The sequence below is a fragment of the Sorex fumeus genome, unplaced genomic scaffold (assembly GCF_029834395.1).
Source record: "Sorex fumeus unplaced genomic scaffold, SorFum_2.1 ptg000014l, whole genome shotgun sequence".
Taxonomy (NCBI): Eukaryota; Metazoa; Chordata; class Mammalia; order Eulipotyphla; family Soricidae; genus Sorex; species Sorex fumeus.
Genome location: NW_026606071.1, coordinates 27641971 through 27658709, shown reverse-complemented (window position 1 = coordinate 27658709; position 16739 = coordinate 27641971). Strand labels below are relative to the sequence as shown.

Below are 16739 nucleotides of genomic sequence, written 5' to 3'. Positions count from 1 at the left end.
AGTTGTTACAAGGGGTCGGTGTTAAAGAGAGGACAGGGGTTAAAGGACATGCCTTGCATGCAACTGATCCTGGCTCAATTCCTCACCTCACATGAATCTTGAATATGGCAGGGTGTAGCCCAGGAGAACACCAAGACTACAGAGTATGGCCCTGGAGATCTTCCAGTACTTTCAGAAAGTCCCTGTAATCTCTGGCACTACAGATCCAGAGGACCACTGTCCCTTGCACTAAACTACCCGATGGGTTGACTGAGAATCACTGGCAGAGACCCCTAAGTGTCCTGAACACTACTTGGGAGATCCCTCTCCACCACAGTGAGGAGAACACCAACAAAAGAAATGAATCCAAATCTGACTACAAGATCCTCAGGAATCCCATTTCTTTTAAGAATCTGAAGACAGCTTCTAGGCTCTGAATAACAAGTGACATGGCATCTCCCTGGGAAGGAGGAAATCAGAGCACACAGCAAGACAAGCCTGGAGCTTTACCAAGACTCCAAGGGGAAAAGTCCTTAAAGGACACTAGATACACTCAGAGCAAGAATTTTATCAGGAGACTTTTTTCAAAGCACAGGAAGACAATTGTGTATAACTTGTGTAAAGCAGACTTCAGACCCAAGCAAAATTTGGCTCAGGGCTAAAACTGCTCACTTCTCTGTGGGATTCAGTGAGCACTCAGATGGCATAGGAGCAGAATAAACACTGGGGCAGAAAGCAGCTGTGCCCTTTCCATGTAAAATAATGGAAGGGAAACACTGAATTATTGTAACAAACTAGAATCATGATAGTAAACAGTACCTGGAAGAAGGATTTTTTTCCTAAGACTTCAAGCTTCCTGTCACTGTCATTTTAAAAAAGGGAGCAAATCTAGAGACTGCACTTTGGTCCTTATGAACATTTTCTGTTGTTTACATCAAGATCTATTTTTTTTTGAGTTGGACAAATCATTTATTACTTATCAGTATAATAGAGAACAAAATCAAAACCTTTTTGGTTTGTTTGTTTTTGGGCCACATCTGGTGGTGCTCAGACTTACTCCTGGCTCTGTGCTCAGATATCACTCTTGGCAGACTAAGAAACCATATGAACTGCCTGGGATCAAATGTGGTTTGACTGCAAGCAGAACAAGCTCCATACGCACTATTACTATTGCTTCAAGATCTTTTTGAGTATTTTCCCTAGAGGGCTCTGGACAATATGCATACAAATCACAGGAAAAAAATTAATGCAAGTAACCCCAGCTTTCATCCCAGGGATCCCCAGCCCCCAGACACAGATTCTACATGACATTCAAGGGCTGGGAGAGTAAGGCATGTACCTCATGTGTGACTTCACATCCAGCAACTCTAGGGCAGTGACCCGAGGTTCCCCAGCAAGATTTTGCAAGATCTTCAGCCTTGGTCCACAGTGCTTGTAGAATTCGGTGCAAATGTTCAGCAGAGACTCCCGGGGTCTTCTGAACTCCTCCCGAGCAATTCGCTCATCAAGTTCCTCTCTAGGAAGGCCCTGCCCTTCCTCTAGTAAGTGAAGGTTTTCCCTGGGGAATGACACGAGGTTTAACTGGAAGTCTAAAAAGGAGTGGGTGCACTAATATTGAGGGGGAAGAGAACAAAGATTAAAGGAAAAAATGATTTCTTATATTGTACATAATGTAAGTTAATGAATGAGGAGGATAGGATCTAGGAAAGCCTCATCTTTGAAGGACAAAGGAAATTCATCATCCTAGAATTGGATTTTCATTCATGAACTTCTGTAGCATATATCCAGTGATTTGCAATGGCGTGCACCTGAGACTTAAATAATGTTATAATGTAATGTTTCTTCAATATAACAAAGTCTTTTAACCTAGAAGATACCAGATTCCAAGTTGCAGTAGCTTTATATAAGCCATTTCCTGAGTATTTACCTAGAAACAATATGCTGTGGGATGATTAAATGAACTCTAAGTAATTTATGACCCAACACAAAAAGCAATCATCAAAAGATGTCAAGAACTATAGTATGAAATGAGGGCTCGTATTACTGTACCTGATAAAGTGCAGTTTGGCACCTTGTTCCTGGTACCTGAGAGTGAGAAAAATAGCCTGGATAATTATGAGAGCAGGAACTCAACACCTCAGTGGCATTTCTTAAAGACTTTTTCCCTACAAAAAGCCCTTTAAACTTCACATTATTAAAAGTCCACAAATGCACACACACTAAGCCTAATATATAAAATCTGTATTTCCCATTTGGTTACTATCTGTGTTGAATTGATAGCTGCTATGAATACTGTTTCATCACCATAAAATTTCTTTGATTTTTAATATGCAAAAGACATGTGATCAGGGTTTTAATTTCATGTAAATAATGTTACATAACAATGTGTCTTAAAGACTATAAGATATTTCATTTCCCTGCTAAGTTCTGCATATTTGGTAAAGAAAACTTTCTCCTGAGCAGATTTGGGATTTTTCCTAACTTAAATCTTTTTTTGGGGGGAAGAGGTGAATTAAATTGTGTGTACATATGTATACATTAGAGTATTTAGAGGTTAACTAAACATACAAAATGAAATAGGTAAAACGTTAACTTATGAACCAGTGTATTTAGTTATACCAAAGGTAAAGGCCCTCCCGTTGATCGTCGATTTGCTCGAGCGGGCCCAGTAACGTCTCCATTGGAGACTTTGTTGTTACTGTGTCTGGCATATCGAATACTCTCGGTAGCTTGCCGGGCTCTCCGAGAGGGGCGGAGGAATCGAACTCGGGTCGGCCATGTTGGCCGCTTGTAAGGCGAACGCCCTACCACTGTGCTATCGCTCCAGTTATACCAAAATAGGGAAGAAATTAAGTCAACAACCATGAAAATGTCATTAAAAATCTAAGTCAAAATTTGAGTGAGATGTCTGTGGAAAATTATTCCAGATGATAAAAAAAGTTGCCTCTGCATAACTGCTGTTGGAATGAGAAACCACCTCCTGATTATTAGTGTTTCATTGCCTTCTACTTGGAGATAAGTGAAGCAAGAATGGAATAGTTCAAAGACTACCCAGGAGGCAGAAAACATCTTGCATGTTCATGCAAACAACCAACACAACTGCCAAATTATGAAGGTAGCTTGGATTTCTCCTTGGCCATTTCAAAAGTCTTGAGATATATATATATATATATACATATATATATATATATATATATATATATATATAAACTCTTATCTTCTCTTTTCCTTGAAGTTTTTCATACTCAGTATTAACTCTTTTCAGGATTCCTTTCATTCCCCACAGTTGAGATTTATATTGTATTGATTAAAATCGAGAGTTCCTAAAAGACAAGTAACTGACCTGGTATTCACCCCAGAAGATATGGTGTGATTGGCTGCTGTGGTCCCTTTGTGACCCTGGTCACACCTGCTCATCTGTGGTGCTGTCATGGGCCTGTGACAACAATAGAAAGACCAGAAAAAAAATAACCTCAGTGGAAACACTTAGGAAGTCCTCAATTTATAGAAGCTCATATAAGTTTTAAGTGACTTTTAGTCTTAAAACAGACATATATCCAATGTTAATCTTTTCTGTTGCACTCTTTTGCTCTCTATTCTGAGAAGCATTTTAAAAGAAAACTTTGACTCCCAGAGGACTATGAGTTTAACATGACTTAAGTTCTACTTCTTGGTTCTCAGTAACAAAAGATTACTATTTCAGCTAGACATTTCTTGGTCTGAAGTGATGGAGAGTTGAGAGCTCATTTTCCCAACTGTTACAGGTACCAGGAAATAACTGTTCTAGACAAACAGTGAAAGGTAAGGGTTTACATACCATTTTCACCACCTACACCATAACCAAACATTATTTTTCTGAGAAACTGTCAAAGAGTAAAAGATTACTTCTATTCAAGATTATGCCCAAGGATACCCAGAAACATTAAAAAAAATACTAAAATACAATTTAGTATCTGTAAGCTAGTTACTTAGAAATAGATATGAATCATCTATTTCTGAGAGGTTTACTTTAAATATCAGGTAAAGTTTGTATCTGTACCAGCCTATGAATCATAGGAGAATGATACAGTTTCTCCTGAAATTTCAAGAGACACCATTTCTTTTATATAAACTCTTGAAAACTTGCTTTCAGTGTTCATTTTCTCTAAGGTAAGTGTGGCTGGGTGTAGGATAACACTATTTTGTCCTTCCTGCATAGCCTCAGGTAGTTTAGGTTTATTGGGTTGCTCCCATCACAGTGCTTCCATTCCTCTGTGTTTATTTATACCTTCTTTGTGCTCTGTTGACTTGTAAATATTGTTTTTCTCTTTTCCCTAAGTCCTTTGCATAGTTTATTGAGAGCAATGTCCTTTTTGTATGGACACAAGAAGACAATATATACTATGCTTTTGGAACATGACTCTCAGTGATATTTTCCTCCTGGGCATCTGTTCTCTTGACCTAAGCCTCAGCTGAACTTACTTCCTAGAGACCCCAAAAGCAGGGTCCTGATGAGAGACTGAACGGAACCAGAGCAAGCGGTAAGGTATGTGCTACCCTGGCGTCGAGATGGGCCTGACCAAAGTGCCATAATGCTTAACTATAAGTTAAGGGCTTGGTCATGGACAAATGCTGGCATGATCCAAAAAAGTAATAACTAGATTCGGGCCCTGCTAGGGTTAGGAATGATTAATCTGGCCTGAGCTCTGTAGTCTGAGTCTGTGGCAAGATGTTCCCAGGAGACCTGTCCTACAAGCTTCAATGCTATCTCTTACCATGTCCATACAAAAATAACTAGTATTGAGATGTTGACAGAATTATTGGACAGAGGAAAGGAGAAAAACACCTTAGGAGGTATTTTGCCCTTGGGAAGTCAGGAAGGATTTTGGATTACCTTTTAAGTGGTGTTCTCTTTGAACTTGGTAGGCCTTCAGGAAGGGTGTTCTTATGTTGATTTTGCTACCAGACTGGGTGCAGAGTGCTGGGGAGTTGGAGAGGTAGAAAGCTGGGAGAGCTGGAGGGATGAGAGAGAGAGCAGGGCAGCAAGATGGACCGTGGAGAGGCTAGCAAGGGGAACAGAGAGAGAAGAATGTAGAAGAAGAATACAGGAGCAAGCACGTGGAGAGAGAGAGGGCCCAGGCTGCGAGATGGAGTGGAAAAGATGAGTGGAAGAGACAGGAGGAAACGGGTATGAGGAGAGTGTGAGACTAGAATGGGGGGCTCAGAGACTGGGGAAGGCGCGTGGGGAGAACCGAATAAATGGCAACTGATCAATCAACCAGCTTGGCCCTTGTTTCCTCATCAGTCTTCCCCAGGACCCAGACCACCTCTGCTAGGCTGGGGGAGTATCCTGGGAACCACCCCAAAGGCCCTTAAAGATATTATACAGCTGGGAAGTAAGTAATAGTAATGCCAGACTTTCTTTCTGCATCCTTGTTGTGGCAGCAGAATTTAAAGGGCACAAGATTCTGTTCACTGGTGGCATGCCAGTGACTATGTTAAATTATGTAGCATAAGAGAAATTATCTTCACAGTCTAATTACATCATACCAGCCCTGTATAGAATATAGGGTCTCTCTGGTGAGGACAGAGAGATGATAAACATAAGACTCAAGGCACTACCATAGGACAGAAAGGTAGAGGAGATCATGTGAAGTAGATTCTAGGCTACATCTAAGAGTAGAGAACAAGGAAAATAGACTCCAGACCAATGGGCTTGGAAGTAGATTCACACTCCTACTCTCCCTGCTCTACTCCAGAATATTCGAACAAGATAAACTAACATCTTGATTTTGGCTTTGGGAAACCAGGATCAGAGAATCCAACAGAGCCTGCCTGAACTTTTGGCCCTCTGAAATTCTGATATTATTAATAAATGTATTTTGTTTAAAGCCTCTAGTTTGTGGTACTGTGTTGCATGACAAGATAAAATGAATACTAAGATTCTTATTTCTGTACTACTCCTTATAAAACTTAAATTTTTCTTTTTAGATGATAAAGAAATTAAGATTGTGGACTGTGAAAGAGAAAAAGAAACCATTTGTAAAAAAATGTGAAGATAGATTTAAAAAAATTTTTTTTTCTGTCTTCGGCCCATACTCAGTGAAACTCAGGGCTTAGTCTGTGCTCTGTGCTCAGGAATCACTCCTGGCAGTGTGCCTGATGGACAGACCAACTGTGATGCTGAGCTAGAACCTGAGCAAGTACCTTACCTGTTGTACTATTTCTCTGACCTTGAGGCCGGTTTTATTGTGAACAATAATAACTCATAAATGTGTCTTTTACTCTACCAAATGTTAAGTGCAGCAGACTATCTGAAGTCAAAGAATTTTAAATACTAGAGCTCCATCCAAAATGCTTTGTGAAATTTTGAGTGGATCAATTTTGGCTAAGTTGACTGATGTGTACTTGTAAAAAGGAATAAAATGGAGAAAACTGACTCTGATAGTTGCAAGAAAAGGCTAGTAACCTAACCAGAAGAGTACAGAAAGAAGAGCGTATAGTCTGATTGTTTTCTTTAGAATACACATCCTCCTAGGACTTCCATAAAACAATCATCAAAACATTGTACTATTTTCCAGTAGATGAGGCAGCTTGACATTGCTTTTTAATTCTTCTATTTGGGTGCACACGAGTACTTCAGCAATGATGTGGTATGCATGGCTTCAGTATGACATTTTGACTAGCCGAGGTTGGCAAAGTAGCTCATGATAAGAAATGAAACACACTGGCTAAATGAATACCAATATCATTTTTCTTTCTCATTAGCATATGCTGAAATAAAGTGACTTTTGTTAGTTTCCTTATCAGCAGAGCAAGATAGGGCTGGGGAGGTTGGTGTTTTTTTGTGAAGACAAATCACTGGTAGAATTTTTTTCTGTGGATATGGTTCAAAGGGATAGAGGAGCAAAAGCACAGAACAGGAAGGATTCTTCAGTACTTTCACATCAAGGAAGAACAATTCCTTCCGGCCAATTTTAGATAGAAATGGGAGAAGAACTGTCAATCACTTGTATTATTTCCCAATACCCACCTTTCTCTCCACTCTCTTCCCTTTCCCTCCACCTCCCTCAGTCTGGTCTTTCCTGATAGGATGTCTCTTCTGCTTCTGCTTCCAAAGATCTTGAGACAGGATCAACTTCTTTATTTAAGGCTGAACATTGGAGTAAATTTACATGTAGTTCCCAAATATCTCAGTAATACCAAATCTTTCTGTTTTCTTTTGTTTTTGTTTGGGGGCCTTACTGGTGGTGCTCAGGGCTTACTCCTGGCTCTGTGCTCAGGGATCACTCTCAGCAGTGTTCAAGGTACCATATGTGGTGCCGAGGTCAAACTTCGGTTTGCCAGGCAAGTGTCTTACCATCTGTACTATCTCTCAGGCTTGTCCTATTGAATATTATCCCATATGGAATGTTTATTCTAGTATTCAAGTAAAATCCTGTCCTTTCTTTTATTATATAGCACTGTAGTACTGTAACACTGTCCTCCCATTGTTTATTGGTTTGCTCGAGTGGGCACCAGTAACATTTCCATTATGAGACTTGTTGTTACTGTTTTTGGCATATCGAATAAGCCATGGGGAGCTTGCCAGGCTCTGCCGAGCGGGCAGGATACTCTTGGTAGCTTGCCTGGCTCTCTGAGAGGGACACAGGAATCGGACCCAGGTTGGCCACGTGCAAGGCAAACGCCCTACCTGCTGTGCTATAAAAACTTACATACATTAAAATAATAGAAAGAAATCTAGTTAGAATTTAGATATTAACATTAATGATATAAAAGCTATGCTAATAAAAGTGTGGATCATATTTCCACATTTAAAAAATTGACCCTCTTATAAAAATTTTTGTTTACCATTGGGCTCCACTACCATAGAAACTGAGTAAGGCATATGCAAATGTAGATTAAACAATCAAGGTAAAAACAATAATATAAAAGTCGTAGTAGTAACAAACTAATACTACTGCTGATTTATTTGGTCTACTTAGCCAAACAATTTAGGAAGTATTTGCAGTGTTCAACCTTGAAGAGATTGAGTTTGGGATACTATCTGTATGCAAATAAATACTCTATTTAACTGTTTTTATCCAACACATTTCCCCTGACACACACACCCACACACCCCTTGCTTCATCTTCCTGGTAGATTCATGGTGTGTGGTTATTTCTGCCTTTGACATTACCTGGTGAGGACCTCCACGCTGTACAGGAGGGCCTGGAGGGATGTGGCAAGAGCTGCTGTGGCTGCAATCTCTTCTCGAGCAGCAGGAACCGTCTCCACTTGTGATGTTTGCCTTTTGAGTTTTTGTAGGTAGCAGGGCACTAAAGCTTCCAACACCATCAGCATCTGAAGACTTTAATTAACAGAAAAGAAAGGCGAATCACATTTCATATCATCTTTTTGTTGGTTGTGCCATATTTATGAGCAAGCACAAATAAAAAGCTTTTAGAAGAGATGATGAATCCCCCTTCGTCCTCCACTAAATCAGGAGTTAATTAAAACCACAGGGGATGCTGACCAATTTTCTTTAATTAAGCATTTAATAAAAGAGGATGAAATGCTGGCTTCCTGAAATATGCACTCTTGTTCAGGGAATTAGCATGCATACCGATGACTGAAAGAATAATAGTGTCATAATCTTGGGAGCTATGGAGTTCATACTGAAAATCAGCCCATAGGATCATCAACAACACTTTCATTCAGGAATTTGCCAAGAATAACTTTTAGCTTAAAGAAATATGAGACAAAAATAAAATCCTTCCCTAGGTGACTGACTTCCTAAGTTTGGCAATGTTACTGTACATTGTGGAAATAGCCATTCTGATGCAGATTGGAATGGTAGAAAGACTGACCACTCATTTGGCAAGTACCACATTCAATTTAGTAAGAGAATATTAAACACATCACCTCAAAGGAGAGATGGAAATTTAATTGTTACTGTGCAAAGTTAGGTGGTAAAATGTTTAATCCTAAGAGAGATATTTGATCAAGAAATTTTCCCTATTGAGTGTAAGTTTCCAAGTTGCTGATCCAGAAAAACAAAAACTGACATTTGACACCTGGAAAAAACAGATTTTCTTTGACCCATTTGACTTCTATGGCTTTCTGCTGTGATTTTTTTTAAGTCAACATTAATACAAGTTTCTGATAATAAAACCTTGTGTGGAGTAACTACTATGAAAAGTGATTTTTAGAGTTGGGTGAGTACTGGTGTTCTTTAGAACCCCATTACCTCGTTGTCATCTAAAAAGGCAAGGCAAAAAGTCAATTCCTACAATTAAAAAGTAGCTTTTTAAACACTAATTTGTCTATGAAGCTTGGACAAAAATTATAATGTTTATTATAGGGAAGCTAAGAACAAATCCAAGCAAAATGATCAGTTGATTGCTGTGACGATCAGCTGAACTTTTATGGAACTGAATATATATGTGAATATATATGCACATATATATGCATATACATATATATGTATTTATATGCATTATGCATTCTACTCTAAATACCTATCAGATAGTAAAAAACAAATATTGCCTGGAAGAAAATAACATCAGACAAACTCCTAAAATGTTTCTACTTTATTTTAACTCCAAACAATATTCAGTAATCAAAATTTACCACTAGTATCAGAAATAGTCAAAAGCCAAAGAACAAAGAAAAAGAAATGGCCATAAGTGCTTTGGATATTGATTATAATACAAAGATTTCATTATGATTAAAATATTGAACAGAATAGGTAACAGATTACATAACCAATAACTCTCAAATCTATCAAAGAAACAGCTGAAATTTCTAAAATTGACATTAAAATATTCAAAATTAAGAAGTCAAGATATTTTTAATATGGGGAAATAGATATAGGCCAAAAAACCCAAACCAAACCAAAATAAGAAAACACATATAAATGTAATCCTAAAAGGTGAAGAGAGAGAAAATAGGGCAGAAAAAATATTTGATGTTCCTGGTCAAATTTTTTATTTTTTGAAAGCAATTATTAAGCTTTATACTCAAGAAGTTCTCTGATCCCAGATATATAACTGTGACACCAGGCATGTCACAGGCATCTGAAAGTGGAGGCAAACCTCAAACCTTCAGAGCAGCTAGAAATTGACATAAAATCCAAGTAGGCACTAAGACCGTATATACAGATTTTTTTTTACAAAATTTAGGAGTTATCTTCATTACATAACAATCAAATATCTATTTCTAAACATTTAAAAATGTTTCCATTACAGATTTATAGATGAGGAGGAAATATCCTTCGGATAGTAAGTAAAACAAAAATTCTGTTTCGAGAGCAGAGAGATTGAGGTCATACCTGGGAGTTGTCTGGGCTTACTCCTGACTGCACTCAGGAATCACTTCTCTCAGTACTCTGGGGACCATACAGGAGGTCAAATCGGGGTTGGACAAGTTCAAGGTAGGTGTGTTACTCACTATACTATCCTTCTGCCCTTGCACTCCAAATTTCTTAACAAATAGATAATAATAGAATTTGCTGCAGGAACCTTTGCCCTATAAAAGTATTAATGATAGTTTCAAGTACTGAGGAAACTAATTTCATTTAGAAGGTCAGGAATGCAAATAAGGTAAAAAGGAAAATAACAAGCTTATATGTAGGCAATTATACACATAAATATTAACTATATGAATAGTAATTATTTAATGGTTTAAAATATATTTATGATAATAATACTTATGACAATAACAAAATAAAAGGTTAAAAGGGAATGGAGAGCTAAAGTTTTGATAAATCTTAGAACCTGACTAGAAAGTGATAAAAGAACCAAACCTCATTTTATTTTTATAAGGCAAAAAAACAAATTGCCAGTACTTAAAATACAGCAAAACAATTCAAAAACAAGTAATTAATAGGGGACAAAGTAAACAGATATTAATATTTTACTCTTCAAAACACTTTGAGAGGAAATAGAATCAAAACAGGTGACTTCCAATAGTGACTCAGAAAATTGGAACTCAAGGTACTCAAGTACCTTGTTATCAGCAAAACTACAAAACACTACTTCAAGAAATAAAATAGGACACTAGGAAATGGAGACACATCCCTGCTCATGAATCGGGAGGATTAACATTGTCAAAATGGCAATACTCCTCAAAGCATTAGACAGATTCAATGTGTCCCTATAAGGACACCCATGACATTTTTCAAAGAGGTAAAAGGTAAAGGTAAAGGCCTTCCCGTTGATCATCGATTTGCTCGAGCGGGCCCAGTAACGTCTCCATTGGAGACTTTGTTGTTACTGTGTTTGGCATATCGAATACGTCATGGGGAGCTTGCCAGGCTCTGCCGTGTGGGCGAGATACTCTCGGTAGCTTGCCAGGCTCTCCGAGAGGGGCGGAGGAATAGAACTCGGGTCGGCCATGTTGGCTGCATGCAAGGCAAACGCCCTACCGCTGTGCTATTGCTCCAGCCCCAAAAAACTCCTGAAATTCATATGGAGCAATAACCCCCCACAAATAGCTAAAGCAATCCTTGGAAAAAAGAAGATGGGTGCCATCACCTTCCCCAACTTCAAACTGTACTATAAAGCAGTAGTAATTAAAACACCACATATTGCGATAGAAACAAACCCACATATCAATGGAACAGAGATGAATATTCTAAAACAGACTCTCAAGCATATGATCACTTAATCTTTGATAAAGGAGAAAGAAATGTGAAGTGGAGCAAGGAAAGCCTCTGCAGCATGTGGTACTGGAAAAAATGGACAGCTACATGCAAGAAAATGAACTAAGAATTGTCTAACGTCACCCACAAAAGTCAGATCAAAATGGGTTAAAGATCTCAATATTAGACCTGAGTTCATAGGGTATGTGGAGGATAATGTAGGCAAACCCCTCCAAGATATTGAAGCTAAAGGCATCTTTAAGGATGAAACACCACTGACCAACAAAGTGGAAACAAATTTAAACAAATGAGACTACATTAAAATAAGAAGCTTCTGTGCATGGTGTAGGTCAAGGCCTAAGCCCATTTTTTTGCATGTGGCTGTCCAGTTATGCCAGCACCATTTGTTGAAGAGGCTTTCCTTGTTCCACTTCACTTTTCTTGTTCCCTTGCAAAGATTAGATGTTCATACATTTGGGGTTGTGTGTACGGGTATTCCACCCTGTTCCATTGGTCTGCGGCCCTGGCTTTGTTCCAGTACCATGCTGTTTTAATTATTACCGCTTTGTAGTAGAGTTTGAGGATGGGGAGGGCAATGCCTCCCCATGTCTTTTTCCCAAGAATTGCTTTAGCTATTTGTGGGTGTTTGTTGTTCCATATGAATTTCAGGAGATCTCAACATCAGGCCCAGATCCATTAGATACACTAAAGACAAGGTCGGCAAAACCCTCCAGGATATTGAGGCTAATGGTATCTTCAAAGACGACACACCACTGACCAACCAAGTGGAAACAGAGATAAAAAAAATGGGACTATCTTAAATTAAGAAGCTTCTGCACCTCAAAAGCTACAATAACCACTCATCCTTCATGCCCTACCGAGGTCATGAGTTGCCCACCATGAGCGGTTCTCCTGCATGGCCATGGCTCCAGAAACACAAGGACTTAATGCAGAGCCTGGTAGCTTGTGGCAGAAAAGTGATTGGACTATGTGTTAATTTACGGCACCATGCCTGCCCGGGAGGGAAAGTGTGTTGCTCCCTTCCACCTTTTCTCCCCTGGACAGCAAGATGATAGCCACCGCGGAGCTTTTTGAAAAGCCAGGTATGAGTCGGTGGTGGTGACGGGGCAACTAAAACCTCATGGGAAGGGGGCCGTTCCCGGCTCGTCCTTCAGGCCCTACTGAGGTAACGAGTTGCCCTTCATGAGCGGCTCTCCGGCACGGCCATGGCTCCAGAGCCCAGAAACCAATCTCATAATTATCTGACTCTCGGCAGAAATACTTCCAGGCTTAATAAGTAAAATATCAGAAACCCAAAATCGTGCAGCCACTATTGTGGCCGTGTGACATCATTTGGTTCTTGTAACCAGCTGTAGAAAACAAATTATTTCACAATGCCTTTTCAGCAGGTCTGATTTTGGGGTGTAAACTCTAAACAATAATGGTGCATCTTTTGTCAAAACAATGAATCTAATCAAAGTAGATAGAGTGTTAATTAGAATTCATCTGCCTCACAGGCATTGGGAGGGGTGGGAGAGGGAGTATATTGGGGTTCTTGGTGATGAAAAATAAGTACTGATGAAGGGAAATGTGTTTGATTATTGCATGACCGAGACTTAAATCTAAAAGCTTTGTAACTTTTCCCACAGTGATTCAATAAATAAATAAATAAAAATAAATAAATAAACATTTTTTTAAAAAGTTACAATAACCAGTTCATTGTTGCACTATTCAGAATAGCCAAAATTTGGAAAAACCCAAGTGCCTGAGAACAGATGACTGGTTAAAGAAACTTTGGTACATCTACACAATGGAGTACTATGCAGCTGTTAGAAAAGATGAAGTCATGAAATTTACATACAAGTGGTACTACATGGAAAGTATCATGCTAAGTGAAATGAGTCAGAAAGAGAGGAACAGACATAGAAAGATTGTGTTCATCTAGGGAATACAAAGTAACAAAATGGAAGACTAACACCCAAGAATAGCCAAGATAAGTACCAGAAGGTTCACTCCATGGCTTGGAGGGGCCATCTGCACATGCTGGGGGAGAAGGCAGCTCAGATAGAGAGGGAAGCACTAAGTAAAGGGTGTTGAGAGGATCCTCCCAGGATGAGAGATGCATGCTGAAAGTAGACTATAGACCGAACATGATTGCCACTCAATGCCTCTTTTGCAAACCACAGCACCCAAAAGGAGAGAACAAAAGAGAATGCCCTGCCACAGGGATTGGGTGGGATGGGGGGATGGGGTGGGAGGGATGCTGGGAGCACTGGAGGTGGAGAATGGGCACCGGTGGAGGGATGGATTCTCAATCATTGTATAACTGAAACCCAAGCACAAAAATTTGTAAGTCTACAACTGTACCTTATGGTGTTTCACTAATAAAAATTAAAAAAATAAATAAAAAGTACTTAAAAAATAATAAAATAGGAAGCTTCTGAACTTCAAAAGAAACAGTGATCAAAATACAGAGATACCTCATGAAATGGCAAAAGTTATTTATCTAATACCCATCAGACAAGGGGTTAATATTCAGGATATACAAGACACTGGTAGAACTTTACAAGAAAAAAAAGCCTTCAACCCAATCAAATAATGGGGAGAAGAAATGAACAGAAACTTCCTCAAAAAAGAAATACAAATGGCCAAATGGCACATGAAAAAAATGCTCCACATAGCTAATCATCAGGGAGACGCAAATCAAAACAACAATGAGATATCATCTTACACCACAGAAACTGGCACACTTCTAAAAGAACAAGAACAACCAGCTCTGGCACAGATGCGGGGAGAAAGGAACTCTCCTTTATTGTTGGTGGGAATGCCGACTGGTCCAGTCTTTTTGGAAAACAATATAGACTTTCCTCAAAAAAAAAAAAATAAAAGCCTAGAAATTGGCTTCCATATGACCCAGCAATACCACTTCAAGACATGCACTCCTGACCCCTGAGCTTTTCCCCAACCAGGAAAAATAAACATTGGCCTTTAATTTACACCATACCAAACACCAGCTCCAGCTGGATTGCCAAATGGGAGAGTAAAAACAAGAAAGCGCCTCACAGATAATTTATGGATTGGGGTTAGCAGAGGTTTCTTAGAAAGACAGAGAAAGCACTAAATAGTAAGAAAACAAGTGATTCATTGGATTGCATTAAAATGAAGAACATATTAAAACAGTCATAAAAAAAATTATCGCTGGAGCTGTAGTACAGAGGATAGGGCTCGCCTTGCACCAAGCCCACCTGGGATTTGATCTCTGGTAACCCATATGATCTCCGAAGTCTCTGCCAGGAGTGATCTCTGAGCATAAAGCCAGGAATAAGCTATGGGCACTGCTGTGTTTGGTCCCCCCCCACACCACCAAAAAAGATTTAGATGGGGGAACAGAGAGATGGCACAGAATGCAAGACATCTGGCTTTCATGCAACTGCTTTGGCTACAACCCTAGTTTTATCTCTGGCACTGTTTTTGGTCCCCCGAGCATTGTCAGAATTGGCTCCTGAGCACAGAGCCAGCAGTAGCTCCTGAACATCATTAGGTTGTTTTACTGTTTATTAATGTTTTAAATATGTATTTAACATGCTTACTAATATAAATTAACATCATTAATTTTATTTCCTTAATTTTATTATTTGGAGTGTTCCCCCCCACTCCAAAAAAGAAAATTAAGTAAATAAAATTAAGTAACAGAATAAGATATGGTATTTGAAGTATGTATAACCCCTGGTATGGTGAAGCAAGCATCCTGCAAGTCAAGAAAGCATCCAGTTTGCATTTCTGTCAAACTCCATATCCAGAGATGTCACTCTGATATCTTATGGTCAGTCACTGCTGCTTATCAAAAACTCTCACTGTATCACTGTATCACTGTCCTCCTGTTGTTCATCGATTTGCTCGAGCAGGCCCAGTAACGGCTCCATTGGAGACTTTGTATTCGATATGCCAAACACAGTAACAACAAAGTCAAAAACTCTCAAAAAATCCAAATGTTGAAAACTAATTAGAATGCTATTCCACTTGAGATAAAATTTCTTTCTTTTTGTATTCTTTTGGTTTGGGAAAGGGGTCACATCTAGACATTGTGCTCAGAGCAATATGTGTTCTTTACTTGGGGTAAATACTGGTGGGGTGGGGAAGGAACTATGTTGTACCTGGGAATGAACCTGAATTTTCTGCCTGTGAAAACATGTGCTGTAGCCATTAAGTTATCTCTGTGGTTCTTACATTACAAATTTAAAAATTTCAATTTCCATGTTGAGATTTTGTGGTGTGTGTGTGTGTGTATGTGTGTGTGTGTGTGTGTGTGTGTGTTTCAATTTCAATGTTGAGATTTTGTGGTGTGTGTGTGTGTGTGTGTGTGTGTGTGTGTGTGTGCATACGTATGTATGTGTTGGGATGGGAAGGTTGGGACACATCCAGTAATGCTCAGGGCCTGTTTCTGTGCTCAGGAATGAAACCACTGTGGTGCCTGGGGGAACCACATGCAGTGTCAGGGGTCAGTCTAGAGTTGGGTGCATGCAAGGCAAGTGCCTTGCCTCCTGCACTGGTCCATACTGCAGTCTCATTTTAAAAATTCTACAAATCGACTTACAGAAAGTGGCATTGTCACTTTCAAAAAGGTAGGTATAATAGAAATTAAGACCAAAGTGAGATATCACTATAAACCAACAAAATTGCTAAAATTATAAATCAGTAACAATGTCAAGTGCTGATGGGTATGTACAGTGATTACTGAAACACACACTGCTGGTGGGAATGAAAACTGCTATCAACATTTTAAAATTTCTTTAAAATGTTTAATTTCTATCAAAGCAAATAATATACATTTCCCATGATCCAGGAGAACATTTCTCTCCACGAGGGTTTCTACATATATGTGCACAAAGACATAAAGCTGACAACAGAATATTCCAGATGAGCTAAGATGAACTACCATTACATGTAACTTCATGAATCTCATGAAATAATGAATAGCAGATGACAGGCAATTAAAAGTATCTAGTATAGGACTGAAGGATAATACAGCATGTAACATGCTTGCATTGTACACAGCCAACACATTTCAATACCTAGCATTGCATATAGTTCCCAGAGTACCACCAGGAATGATCCCTGAGCACAAGTCAGGAGTAATCCCTGTACACTTCTGGGTGCA

General features: G+C 39.1%; 1 protein-coding gene across 3 annotated transcripts in view; it reads right to left on the bottom strand.

Moving 5' to 3' along the window:
* Positions 1-16739, bottom strand: part of UNC80 (unc-80 homolog, NALCN channel complex subunit) — a 255397-nt gene that overhangs the window by 39472 nt on the left and 199186 nt on the right. For all 3 annotated transcript variants that reach the window (XM_056111839.1, XM_056111840.1, XM_056111841.1), the window contains exons 47-50: positions 8138-8308; positions 3323-3415; positions 2029-2064; positions 1319-1537 (exon numbers count right to left, since the gene is read on the bottom strand). In XM_056111839.1, coding sequence (XP_055967814.1) covers positions 1319-1537; positions 2029-2064; positions 3323-3415; positions 8138-8308 — 519 coding nt within the window. The remainder of the gene's footprint in view (positions 1-1318; positions 1538-2028; positions 2065-3322; positions 3416-8137; positions 8309-16739) is intronic.